This window comes from Chanodichthys erythropterus, chromosome 6 (assembly GCF_024489055.1).
Source record: "Chanodichthys erythropterus isolate Z2021 chromosome 6, ASM2448905v1, whole genome shotgun sequence".
NCBI classification, from domain to species: domain Eukaryota; kingdom Metazoa; phylum Chordata; class Actinopteri; order Cypriniformes; family Xenocyprididae; genus Chanodichthys; species Chanodichthys erythropterus.
In genome coordinates this window covers 16,339,199-16,352,645 of record NC_090226.1, presented here as the reverse complement: position 1 = coordinate 16,352,645, position 13,447 = coordinate 16,339,199, and the positions used below count along the sequence as shown (strand labels likewise).

Here is a 13,447-nt window from a genome sequence, read left to right as displayed (position 1 = left end):
CCAACTTGGCTTGTTTTTAACCCAGCATTTTTTCAGTGGAGCATGAAAGGTATAGCTATTTTTATATATCTGAACCATTTCCATAGCATGGATGAGAAGACAATAAATAATCACATTCCTTTTCCTTAATTTTTACAAAAACTGAATTTATGAGAAAGTTAAAGTCGACATGAATCTTAAGAGAAGAAAAGAGATGTCACTGCAAGAGGGAGGGGAAGTTATTTTGATTAAGATTACGAGGACTCGTGAATTAAAAAAAAAAAAAAAAAGCCAGATAAATCATTTATAATAAAAACGTCTCGGTTACGTATGTAACCCTCGTTCCCTGAAGGAGGGAACGGAGACGTACGTCAGTAGTGACCGACGAATTGGGATATCGCTTAGAGAGCCCTATCATCTTCGTGTAAACTAAAACAAGCCAATGGAATTGGCGTGCGATATTTGCATAATGCGCACCGCCCCCGACAGGTGTATATAAATAGGAAGCAGATGCAATCGCACTCTGTTTTTCGCTGAGGAGACAACTGGTGTCCGCACTACAGCGAGGGTACAGAAACTGTGGCGACGGGACGTACGTCTCCGTTCCCTCCTTCAGGGAACGAGGGTTACATACGTAACCGAGACGTTCCCTTTCAGTCGGTCACGTTCGACGTACGTCAGTAGTGACCGATGAATTGGGATCCCAACTAAAGCGCCACAGTTACGAAACCCCTTCCAGTGCCCAGCACAAGCTCAGCCGCCCATGGCACCGGCTGGCGGTGAAGGGGGCGAGCTTACACCGAGAGAGTCTACTGCTGTCTAACCACTACCCACTAAGTAAACTAGACACACTGGGGAAAGCGAACCCGAAGGGACGCTGCGGAAACCACTACCTACCCAATGGGGGAGGAGTTTACGTGGGAATACACACATGGACTGGCCCGGGGGGGCAGTACGCATATGGAGTCCCTGGGATGGCTCCACCTGGTTAGGGGGAGACTCATCTGACAGGTGACAGCAGAGCTGGCTCTGCTAAGGGAAAGACACGGACTCGGCCCGTAGGGAGTTTTAAACCGTGGAAAATACACATATGGGACCGCTCACGTAGAGGGGTCACGACATATGGGCCCCAGCCAACAGACAGCGTCAGTGACGGATGTAGGCCTGGCATCAGACACTCCGCAATGTCCGAGCCGAAGGGGGAGGCGGAGGAACTCGACAGGGTTCGCCAAGCGGGGAACACGACTGGAGTGAAAGTATGCACGTATCCGGCCAGTGGCGGGAATGGCATTGCAAGCCGACACTTAGAGTGGGTACAACACGTCTACCGACTAGAGGATGCGAGTACACGTGAGGATACCGGCTCTACACGTAGGCTATAAAACCTAGCGAACGTGTTTGGTGTCGCCCAGCCCGCAGCTCTACAGATATCTGTCAGCGAGGCGCCATGAGCCAGCGCCCAGGAAGAAGCCACCCCTCTGATGGAGTGGGCTCTCAACCCGAGCGGGCAAGGCACGCCCTGGGATTCGTACGCCAAGGCGATGGCATCCACTATCCAGTGGGCCATCCTCTGCTTGGAGACAGCCTTTCCCTTCTGCTGGCCTCCGTAACAGATGAAGAGCTGATCTGAGGTCCTAAAGCTTCGCGTTCTGTCCACGTAAACGCGCAGAGCGCGGACGGGACAGAGCAAAGCTAGGGCTGGGTCTGCCTCCTCCGAGGGCAGCGCTTGCAGGTTCACTACCTGATCTCTGAAGGGAGTGGTAGGAACCTTGGGCACGTATCCAGGCCGGGGTCTCAGGATGACGTGAGAAGCACCGGGCCCGAATTCTAGGCACGTTTCGTCGACCGAAAAAGCATGCAGATCCCCTACCCTCTTCAGGGAAGCCAATGCAACCAGAAGAACCGTCTTAAGAGACATTAGTTTCAGGTCGACTGATTGCAAAGGTTCGAAGGGATGACCCCGGAGAGCTGTGAGAACCAGGGTCAAATCCCAAGAGGGTACGGAGGAAGGGCGAGGAGGATTCAGTCTCCTGGCCCCCCTCAGGAATCTGACGATCAGATCGTGCTTCCCCAGGGACTTACCCTCATCTGCATGGTGATGTGCGGCAATGGCGGCAACATACACCTTGAGGGTGGAGGGAGACAGCCTTCGCTCCAACCCATCTTGCAGAAAGGAAAGCACGGATCCGACCGAACATGATCGGGGGTCCTCTCGGCGAGAGGCGCACCATTCGACGAACAGGTTCCACTTCAGCGCGTAGAGATTCCTAGTAGAAGGAGCTCTAGCGGAAGTGATGGTGTCTACGACCGCTTGCGGGAGATCACTCAGAACCTCCGCATCCCGTCCAGGGACCACACGTGGAGGTTCCACAGATCGGGAGGCGGGTGCCACAGGGTGCCACAGGGTGCCCCGTCTCTGAGTCAGGGTGTCCTTCCTCAGAGGAATCGGCCAGGGAGGTGCTGTCACGAGGAGAATGAGGTCTGAGAATCAGGTCCGAGTGGGCCAGTACGGAGCCACTAACAGAACCTGCTCCCCGTCCTCCCTGACCTTGCACATGAATAGTGCGAGAAGGCTCACTGGGGGAAGCGCATGTTTGCGCAGACCCGGGGGCCAGCTGTGTGCCAGGGCATCCGTGCCGAGCGTGCCGCCGGTCAGGGAATAAAACCACTGGCGGAGGGCAGTTTCCGGGGAGGCAAGCAGGACTACCTGGGCCTCGCCGAACCGCTGCCAAATCAGCTGGACCGCCTGGGGGTGGAGCCGCCACTCGCCCGCAAGTAGATGCTGCCGTGACAGCTCGTCGGCTGCACGGTAGAGCACACCTGAGACACGAGTGGCCCGAAGGGACCTCAGATCCTTCTGACTCCACAACAAGAGATGGCGGGCGAGTTGCAACATGCGACGGAAGCGTAGACCACCTTGACGGTAGGTGTACGCAACGGCCGCAGTGCTTAGTGAGCGGACTAGAACGTGCTTGCCTGACAACAGCTCCTTGAAGCGGGCCAGCGCAAGACGAACCGCTAGCAACTCGAGGCAATTGGTATGCCAATGCAGCTGAGGCCCCGTCCAAAGACCTGTCACTGCATGCCCGTTGTACGTGGCCCCCCATCCCGTGGCAGAGACATCTGTGGAGACCACAGCGTGCCTGGACACTCGTTCGAGGGGTACTCCGGCCCACAGGAACGAAGGGTCCAACCACCGGACAAGGGTGCGACGGCAGCTCGGTGTCACGGGGACACGGAGCGTGCCGCACTGCCACGCCCATCTCGGGACCCGGCCGCGGAGCCAGTGTTGAAGCGGTCTCATATGAAGCAATCCGAGCGGCGTTACCGCGGCTGCAGATGCCATATGCCCCAGGAGCCTCTGAAAATCTTTCAGTGGAGCCGCTGTCCTGCACTTGAGCGAGCTCAGGCAGTTCAACACCGACTGGACGCGCACCTCGGTGAGACGCGCAGTCCGTGCGACCGAGTCTAGCTCGAGACCGAAACAAGAGATCCTCTACCCGGGGGCGAGTTTGCCCTTGTCCCAGTTGACCTGAGGACCCAACCGGTTGGGAGCTACAACCATGTCGGGTAGGACTTTGTACTGACATGCCCGACCCTCGAACGCAGACCGACCTAGGAAGGGTCTGTGTCGAGGCAGAATCGAGACATGAAAGTATGCGTCCTTCAGGTCTATTGCTGCAAACCAATCCTGGGGACGGTCCAGGATTGGCCGTAGTCCACCGCCCTTTTACGGTACAATGAAGTAGGGGCTGTAAAACCCCGCCTTCATATCGGCTGGAGGGACCGGCTTGATTGTACCCTTCGCCAGGAGGACAGCAATCTCCACCCGGAGAACAGGAGCACTGTCCAACGACACCTGAGTGAAGTGGACAGCCCTGAAGACCGGGGGACGCCGGGCGAACTGAATCGCATAGCCGAGTCTGATAGTACGAATGAGCCAACTGGACAGGCTGGGGAGCGCTATCCACGCTTCCAGACACTGAGCCAGCGGGACCAAAGGCACCACAGACGCACCGGGGGTGGGGCAGCAAGGCAGAGAGGGACCCGACTCGGACGGCTTGAGGGCGGCCCGGAGTGGGGTCGGACTTTGCGAGGCAGCAGTGTGCATGGGAGACGGCGCACGGGACGCGGTCTGCACCATCACACTGCCACCTGCTGGCGAATGGGGAGGGAGCTGACAGCAGCGAGGCGGAGCCTGGCACACTGGCAGACACCCCTTGTTGTGACCTGGAGTTTGAGGAAACTGCTCTTTTTGTGGCAAAGTGGGTACCGCTGGACTCCGGAGAGCCAGCGGCGGTAGATGGACAGCCGCCACAAAATCCCCCCCGGCCCTCCTCCGGGGTTGGGAGAGCAGATGGAATACTCTCCCAAAGGGCAGGAACCTTCCGCTCCAGGTCGCCCGTCTCAGGGCCGAGTTTTCCCCGACCGCTTGCCACCTGGCTGGCAGAGACGGGCTGGGCACCACGTCCACGCCCGGCACCCTGCTGTTTGGCTGGTGTAGGCTGCTGCTTTGCCAACTTAGCAGGGGCGGAGGAAGACGCAGGCGGGCGCCCTCGGCGACGAGCGGGCTGAGGCTGAGCCACGGGCGGCTGGGTGGAGGCAGCAGCGGACCGCCGTGGCATGACATGTCTGATAGCCTCAGCCTGCTTCTGTGCAGCGGAGGACTGTTGGGCACAGCTCTCCACCGCGTCGCCGAAAAGGCCGACCGGAGACACGGGGGAATCCAGGAACCGATGTTTGTCGGTCTCCCTCATGTCTGCCAAGGTCAGCCAGAGGTGGCGTTGCTGGGCTACCAGAGTAGACATCGCCTGGCCAACAGAACGCGTTGTCACCTTCGTTGCCCGGAGGGCAAGGTCAGTGGCAGCGCGCAGCTCCCCAAGCAGCTGTTGGTCAGGACCTTCCTGGGGCATCTGCGACAGCGCTTTTGCCTGATAGACCTGCAAAAGGGCCACCGCGTGCAGGGCAGAGGCAGCCTGCCCACAGGCACTGTAAGCTTTCTCAGTCAGACCGGCTGAGAATTCACAGGCCTGGGACGGGAGACGCGGCTCACCGCGCCAGCCAGCGGCCGTTGGACACAACTGCGTCGCAACAGACCGCTCGACTGGCGGGATCTCCGCGTACCCCCTGGCTAGCCCGCCATCCAGGGAGGTGAAGGCGGACGAGGGACCAGGCCCTGTACGAGCCCCAAGCGGAGCTTGCCAAGACCTGGTCACCTCATCGTGTACTTCCGGGAAGAAAGGCATTGGGGGGGGACGCTGGATTTGACCAGCGCGACCCCCCGCCAAGTACCAATCGTCCAACCGAGATGGGCCGGGACAGGGTGGAGGGTTCCACTCAAGCCCGACGCACAAGGCGGCCCGGGAGAGCACAGCCGTAAGCTCGGGATCCGACTCGGGCAACGCTACCGTCCCGGGCGGCAGCGCGTCCGAATCCTCCCCCGAGGACTCAGGCTCACCTTCCGATGCAGCGATCGACATCTGATCCGCCGCCGGCACACCAAAGGTAACGGCTGGACAGTCCGTAGAGGGCCCAGCGGAAACCAACGGTGGCACGATGGGTTGCGGTGCTGATGAGGCGGCAGGGGCCCGAGGAGCGTTTCCGCTCGGCGGGGAAGCCCTGACCGTAATCCTCCGGCCACCCTTCCTATACAGCGCCGTACCGTCATTCCGGTTCCCGGGGCCGGAAAAAACGGTCGTACGCGGCATAGGAGAGGGGACCCCCGCTTCCTGAGACTTCAGGAAGGAGAGTCTCGACCTCAGCATCGCGATAGTCATGTTCCCGCAATGGGAACATGAACCATCCACAAAAGCTGCTTCAGCGTGCAGAATGCCCAAACACGAGATGCAACGATTGTGCCCATCAGCAGGGACCAGGGAACGACCGCACCCATTAACGCACAGACGAAATGACATACTGTCAGGGTTCGTCTGTAAAGCTCTTTTAGAAGGGGAAGTCAACTCACTCGTGCTGAAGCACCCAGGGAGCGACGCGATGTGTCAGGTACACCACTCCCTGACACACCGAGGAACCGGCCCAAATCGCTACACACGCACACACTCTTTGTGTTGCTGTGAAAACAGCAGTTTTCGAGCTTATAGCTCAGCTCCTCGGAGACTCGCGACCTCGCTGAACGTGCCCTTTCACCAGCACTGAAAGCTCGCTGTAAATCCTCTTCTGAGGCAATGTTTTAGCATAAAACAAACGAAGAAAGGAGTCTTCTAAAACAGGACACCAGTGAATGGCTCCGAAGCGAAAGACAGAGTGCGATTGCATCTGCTTCCTATTTATATACACCTGTCGGGGGCGGTGCGCATTATGCATATATCGCACGCCAATTCCATTGGCTTGTTTTAGTTTACACGAAGATGATAGGGCTCTCTAAGCGATATCCCAATTCGTCGGTCACTACTGACGTACGTCGAACGTGACCGACTGAAAGGGAACTGCAATATTCCAAAAAAAAAAAAAAAAATTGTAAATCTTGACTTCATATGCTGACTTTGACTCTAATCGCAAATCTGTTTTATTGTATATTTTATTTCATTGATTGTCTATTTAATTTTTATTTTTTTTATGCTGTTTATTACTAATATTGGTCAAAGGGTAGCAAAAATTGCATACCGCATGTTAGCAATCATTCATTCTATTTTCCATCTCTTTCCCATTTTTGTCTTGCTTTTTCAGATAATCTATGTAATGGGAAGTTTCATAAGCACTTGCAAGACCTGTTTGCCCCTCTGGTGGTGAGGTATGTGGATCTAATGGAGTCCTCCATAGCTCAGTCCATACACAGAGGATTTGAACGAGAGTCTTGGGAACCTGTCAAGTAAGCAAAACACTTTTTAATTCAATTAGTACAATTTTTTAAAAAAATCACGCAATTAATCATGCCCCTTGGACTTCCGCAGTCTTGTGTTCAAAGAGCAAGATGAAATCCAGCAGAATGAAACAGAACTCAGGAGTCTCACTATGTGTTTTGTGTCTTTTTGTTTTTTCGAATCATTCTTTGCACTTGAAGAGTAAGTTCACCCAAAAATGAAAATTCTGTCATCATTTATTCACCCTCACGTCGTTCCAAACCAGCAAGAGTTCATATTAGGAACACAAATGAAGATCATTTTGATGAAATCTGAGAGCTTTCTGAGAGCTTTCTGTTCCAGACAGTTATACACGTGACACTCTGACACTTCAAAAAAGTTCATAAAGAGATTGTAAAACGAATCGATATATGAAATATGAATTGAGTGGTTTAGTCCAAATTTTCTGAAGAGACTCGGATGCTTTATATGATGAACATATTGAATTTAGACTTTTATTCACATATAAACATTCATCAACGCACACATGAGTTGTGTTAAACGGAAGCTCAAGCATGTTTGCTTGACGTTCGAGAACCAATGAGGTTCGTTCTCATATGTTATTCAGCACGTTTGAGCTTCTGCAAGAGGTTTGTTCTTGTGCATCAAGCAGGTTCCTTTGAGCTTCTGTTTATGTTCACTGATCAATGTTTATATGTGAATAAAAGCCTAAATTAAATCTGTTCATCATATCAGAAAATTTGAATTAAACCACTTGATTCATATGGATTCGTTTTACAATCTCTTTATGAACTTTTTGAAGTGTCAGTTGCATAGCTGTCTATGGAGGGACAGTGAGCTCTCAGATTTCATCAAAAAGATCTTCATTTGTGTTCCAAAGATGAACGAAAGTCTTACGGGTTTGAAACAACATGAGGGTGAGTAGTTAATTCATTTTCTTACAGTCCTTACCAGCCCTGCTTGTTGAACTTTTATGAACATTTTTGCATGATTCCTAAATAAGTCACCAGAATAACTTTGAATCACTTAACAAAGCAACATGACAAAGTGTGTGACTGTAAGTATGTTAATGCTAATTGAATCAACAATCTGCATTTCAGCAGAAACAAATGTGTTTTCTCATAAAACCAGAGCTAAAGTGATGATCATGTGATTCACTCCATCTCATGTGCACTTCTCATCTCTACAACACCATCTTATCTCTAAATTAATTCTTCATCTTGTGCTGTAAACATACTGTATATGCTTCTTTATCACCCATGCTTTCTTCTGTACATCTACATCATTGCATTCTTTTTTCTGTTTTTTCCTTTTCCACAGGAGTTTAACAAGTAATCTGCCCAGTGTCAACCTACCAAATGTGAATCTACAAATGCCTAAAGTACCAAATCTGTCAGTTAATCTGCGACCAATGCAAATGCCTAGCTTTTCCACCCCCAACTGGATGCCGGGTTTATCTGATACTGAGTGTGTACTGAGTCGGTACTGGATTCTAATACATGCATGTGTGGCCTTAGCATCAACATATCTTTAGTTTATATTTAATTCTAATTCGGATTCACCCCTAATTAGTTGTTGACAGGTTTCACTTGAATATTTTAATTAGGATAGTCTTAAGAGGTGCATCTACAGTTGTGAGAAAATGGTTTTTGATTGCTTTGGAATTGAGGATTTCAGCATGAATTAACATTTCTAAAAGGTTATTATGCAACATCACAGAAAATTTTACAAAGTCATATAGTTTTTGTTGAGCCAAATAGTTAAACTAAGTGATTGCTCCAGAACATTTCTATATGTGACCCGTGCTGGCAAAATGAGTCAGAATGCGCATGGGCTGATTTCGAGCTACAGGCAAAACAAGCGAAAAATGTCAATTTTGGTTGAATTAGTTCATTAAGCCCTTGTCTATTGATTTAAATACTCCAAATAGCAATTAAACATATAAAAGTATCTTTATTTTTTATGATTTCTAAGAGGAGTGCCTTTCCTTTGACCATGAATAATGCAGTTTTTCTCTGCTTGTTTCTCCACACGCGCTTCCCTCAGCACAAGTTTGGTTTCGTTGTAAAGCGCAGCATCCAACTTTGTGAAAAGTCATAGCGAATTTTCAAACTCATGCTGATGTAAAAAAAAAAAAGATATTACTTGCGCTGACTGAAAGATCCCAAACGCGTACACAAAGACGCCTGACATTGAGTGATTAAACAGAAATACAGTATTTCAAAAAATCTGTGTATTCACGCAAACATCATCTATTATGTCTTAAGTGAACATTTGGTTTACTCTTGGGGAAAAACATCTAATGTTTAAATTACATTAAATTAGATCCATGTGATACAGTAGGTCTTAATATATAGGCTGTCTGTTTTATTAATGTTAATCAAACAATTAAACATATATATTCTTGTAGATATGGGTTTAGACTTGGTTAGTGCCATATTTGCTGGTATTATCAGGAATTTTAAGGTATGGTTGCTAGGTGATTTTGTTTTGGAACCTGCCGAAAACTATTCTCAAAATTGACTTTGCTGACTGTATCGACAGGTGTAGCTCATTAATTTTTTTGTCGGATTCCAACAAATCATACAACATTTTGAAGGTTTTTTTTTAGTAGAGAATGTGAAAATAACAATAACACAATTTTGAAAATTTGCTCATTCCGACTCATTTTTTCAGCACGAGTCACATATGTTTGCTTTTAGAATTCCGCAACCAGATTACATATTTTTCCAGTTTACAATCTGTTGTTGATTTACTATGTTTGGGATCATTTTCATGTGTCATAATGCACATAAGGGAAAATAAACACAAACAGATGCTTTGACATTCTGCGATAGTTAAGTCAAGTCACCTTTATTTATATAGGTTTTTAAAATGCAGATTGTGTCAAAGAAGCTTTACAGTTATAACAGAAAAACAATTTTAGCTGCAAAGCAGCTCTATACATAAATGGATGCTGTGAAAAGGCCAATATCTCACTAATTGAGATTTTTTTTGGTAGGTAAAGACAATTATTTTTTTTTTGTATTGTATCATAAAAGATAAAAGACACACACACACACACACACACATATATATATATATATATTTTTTTTTTTTTTCCAGTTTACAATCTGTTGTTGATTTACTATGTTTGGGATCATTTTCATGTGTCATAATGCACATAAGGGAAAATAAACACAAACAGATGCTTTGACATTCTGCGATAGTCAAGTCAAGTCACCTTTATTTATATAGGTTTTTAAAATGCAGATTGTGTCAAAGAAGCTTTACAGTTATAACAGGTAACAATTTTACCTTCATGTGAGTCATATCTTGACTCACATGAAGGTAACATTATGGTAGTAATATGTATAAAAAAGTCAGATAATTCCAAATAGTTCTCAAACTTTTTCTTAAAACTGTGTATGAAGAACTGAAGTACTTTATTTACATGTTTGGAAATTTTCTACATATTTGTGTCAATGAATTATAAATTTGCGATTCAGGGAACCGACAGAGGTGAGCCAAGGGAATTTTGGCTTATATTTAGACATGATAATTAAAAAAAAAAAAAAAAAAAAGATTCTCCAAACCTTAGCATTTTACCACTTTCCAGACAAGAGTGAAATACCTTCAGCGCTGCATGTATTGGAAAAAAATTATGCATGCACAGACATAATTATGCATACGGAGTGACACTCCATCTCTAAGGTGTAATGATGGGTAAACACCAAAGGTTGCCAAAACTAGTTGAAGCCACCACACTTTAGTCACAAAATATTAGTGCCTGTCTTGACATGTCAAACTCAAGCTTAAAATACTTTCTACCTAAAATTTGGTTAACATTTTATTTTACAGTCCTGTTCCACACATATATACGTACTTATTATAATAATTACAAAATCTTGGTAATAACCCAACCTTAATCCATGTAGTTACCTTGTATTATCTAGTACTTTCTTAGGTCAGTACAACGTATGCACAGTGCACTGTAAAATAAAGTACAACCAGAATTTGTTAACAATAAACTTGAATAATGTTTCAGTAATAAATGTTCAGTTATGCTAAGGCCACAGCATGGAAATAGCCCATGGACAATTTGAACCCAAAAATCCCTAAGCATGTTGAAGAGTTGGAAGATACAAATACAGTATCACACTATACTGTAGCTGAATATTAAAACTGAAGTGTGTCATTTCTGCACTGGCGGCACCAAACAAAATCGCAAAAATAACTAGAAAAGGAACGTTTGTTAAGAAAAAATGTTGAATGTTGGCTGGACTTGTCTGAAGAGGCCAATACAGTAGCAGTTTCTAATGTTTCTTTGTGAATTCATTAATAGCAAGCCAGTGTAATGACTGATTTCAATCTCTCCTTCTTTGCTCAGTCAGTTTCCCCACTCATGCCACTGGTTGAGCCAATTCAACAAATTTATTCACAATATCATGGTCATATATATGCTCATCATTGATTTTTGGTCACAAATAAGTGATGCTACTTTAACATCTTGTATCTTTCCAACATCTTCCTCCTTTACCTTTTTCTATTAGAATAGAAAAGGATACAGGCGTCCTTCCTCTTTCCTCTTGCTGTATTTGTTGGGTATGGGGTCCCAGAGTAGTAACTCTCCTTCTGTACCCTGCCTTGGGATATAGGGTGTTGAGGATAAGAATACCACCCCATCCCACTTTTGGTCCTGTCCTGTTTCCATCAGTGCTCTGAAATGATATACAAGCTTCAGAGCAACAGGCATCTGCTTTCAGTAGAAACCAAATACAAGACTCTAAAAGGACTTTACTGGTTGTGTGAGTAACCCAAACTCTACATTGTTTCTCACAATAGTCGTTTTCAATGTTTTTCACACAATGGATCAGTAATATTTAGTTTGACATTTGATTTGGCCAGTTTTTTAAAGGAGTATGCAGATTTGTTTCTTTTTTAAGAATTACATTTCAAAACTTTTGGTTATACAGTGGTGTTTAAAAGTCCCATTTTCTAATTTAATATAAGATTATTATATTATATTATCAAGATTATTTATAGATTATAAAGTTTATATATTTTATTAAGCCTATCAAACACATTTTGATTGAATTTGATAAACTAGCATAATAAATAAACAAATAAATGAAGAATCTCACCATTAATCAATCTGTAAATATTTCTACACATCCTTCTGTTGCTGTATGTGAGAGTCTGTTGAGTATTAGATGACTACAGTAAAAAATGAACCTGGTGTGAAAGCACCCTTAGAGTCTTCTATCTAAATCTAGCTTCAGTGTGAAGCTCTCATTGCTTCAGTCGATCTTAAAATATGTTTCCACTGAAGATGCCTACAGGCCTGCTGGATGTTTGAGGATACTGTACTCAGGCTGTGAGGAATGGTGTGAGAGCCAGTCTCTATTTTCTTTCTATGATTCAGTTTGAACCCTGTGGAGCTAAAATTGGCTCCATTCAAACAGATCTATAGCTTTAGTCTGATCAGTTGAAAGTCTGGGACTGTAGCTTCTCCTGCCACTTCATACACATACAGCCTTTACTTGTGATCCCGCAAGACATCATTGTGCATGTTTTACCTTACCTGCACTCAAACAACCAAGTAAGGCCTGATTGTTTATCATTTTGTTTTAGGATTAACCATTTATTTTTTCCATGGAACGATCGTCAATGAGGTTGATCTGAAGCCGCAGGGCAACTCTGCAACGATCGGGAAGTGGTAAAAAATAAGTAAACCAAATGTGCCACCATGGCGTGTGGAATTGAAACAGGCTTTGTCTTCTTTAACAACCCCTTGCCCTCTGACCTTCCTACTTCCTGACCTTTTCCAGAGCGTTTTCCTTCCTGATATGCTGCTTTGATTAAAATAACTTACTGTATCTCTCTCTGACTGTCTCTTCTGCACGTGTCCTGGTGTTGGCAGTAATGGTTCTGGGACTTCAGAAGACTTGTTTTGGAAGCTGGATGCACTGCAGACATTCATAAGAGACCTGCACTGGCCGGAAGAAGAGTTTGCCAAACACCTGGAGAGCCGACTTAAACTCATGTCCAGTGACATGATCGAGTCCTGTGTAAAAAGGTGAGGCTGGAAAACATTGTTGATAGTTGGAAACATGTTAACAGTCTTCTAACAGAACAATTGCAGATATCCTACACAAAGAACTTTTTAGACACCCACAGTTTTATTTTGAGAGATACACATTAATTGCTCAAGAAAGCTTTTGGTATGTACTGCAGTGTGACAAGCTCCATTTAAACAATAATTATAAACAGCGTTTTGCTATTTTTTATTAATTATCTGTATACGTTTTATGACACAATATTAATTGACAGACGACATGAAATATTTGTACTTTTAAGAAAATTGACTTAAAGGTGCCCTCGAATGAAAAATTTAATTTATCTCGGCATAGTCAAATAACAAGAGTTCAGTACATGAAAATGACATACAGTGAGTCTCAAACTCCATTGTTTCCTCCTTCTTATATAAATCTCATTTGTTTAAAAGACCTCTGATGAACAGGCGAATCTCAACATAACATCGACTGTTACGTAACAGTCGGGGTGTACGCCCCCAATATTTACATATGCCAGCCCATGTTCCCAACATTATAAAAGGCATTAGACAAGGGCAGCCAGTATTAACGTCTGGATCTGCACAGGTGAAT

General features: G+C 46.1%; 1 protein-coding gene across 1 annotated transcript in view; it reads left to right on the top strand.

The window, feature by feature from the left end:
* Positions 1 to 13,447, top strand: part of cadpsa (Ca2+-dependent activator protein for secretion a) — a 161,661-nt gene that overhangs the window by 120,635 nt on the left and 27,579 nt on the right. The window contains exons 22-24 of the mRNA XM_067387336.1: positions 6,667 to 6,808; positions 8,121 to 8,267; positions 12,703 to 12,858. Coding sequence (XP_067243437.1) covers positions 6,667 to 6,808; positions 8,121 to 8,267; positions 12,703 to 12,858 — 445 coding nt within the window. The remainder of the gene's footprint in view (positions 1 to 6,666; positions 6,809 to 8,120; positions 8,268 to 12,702; positions 12,859 to 13,447) is intronic.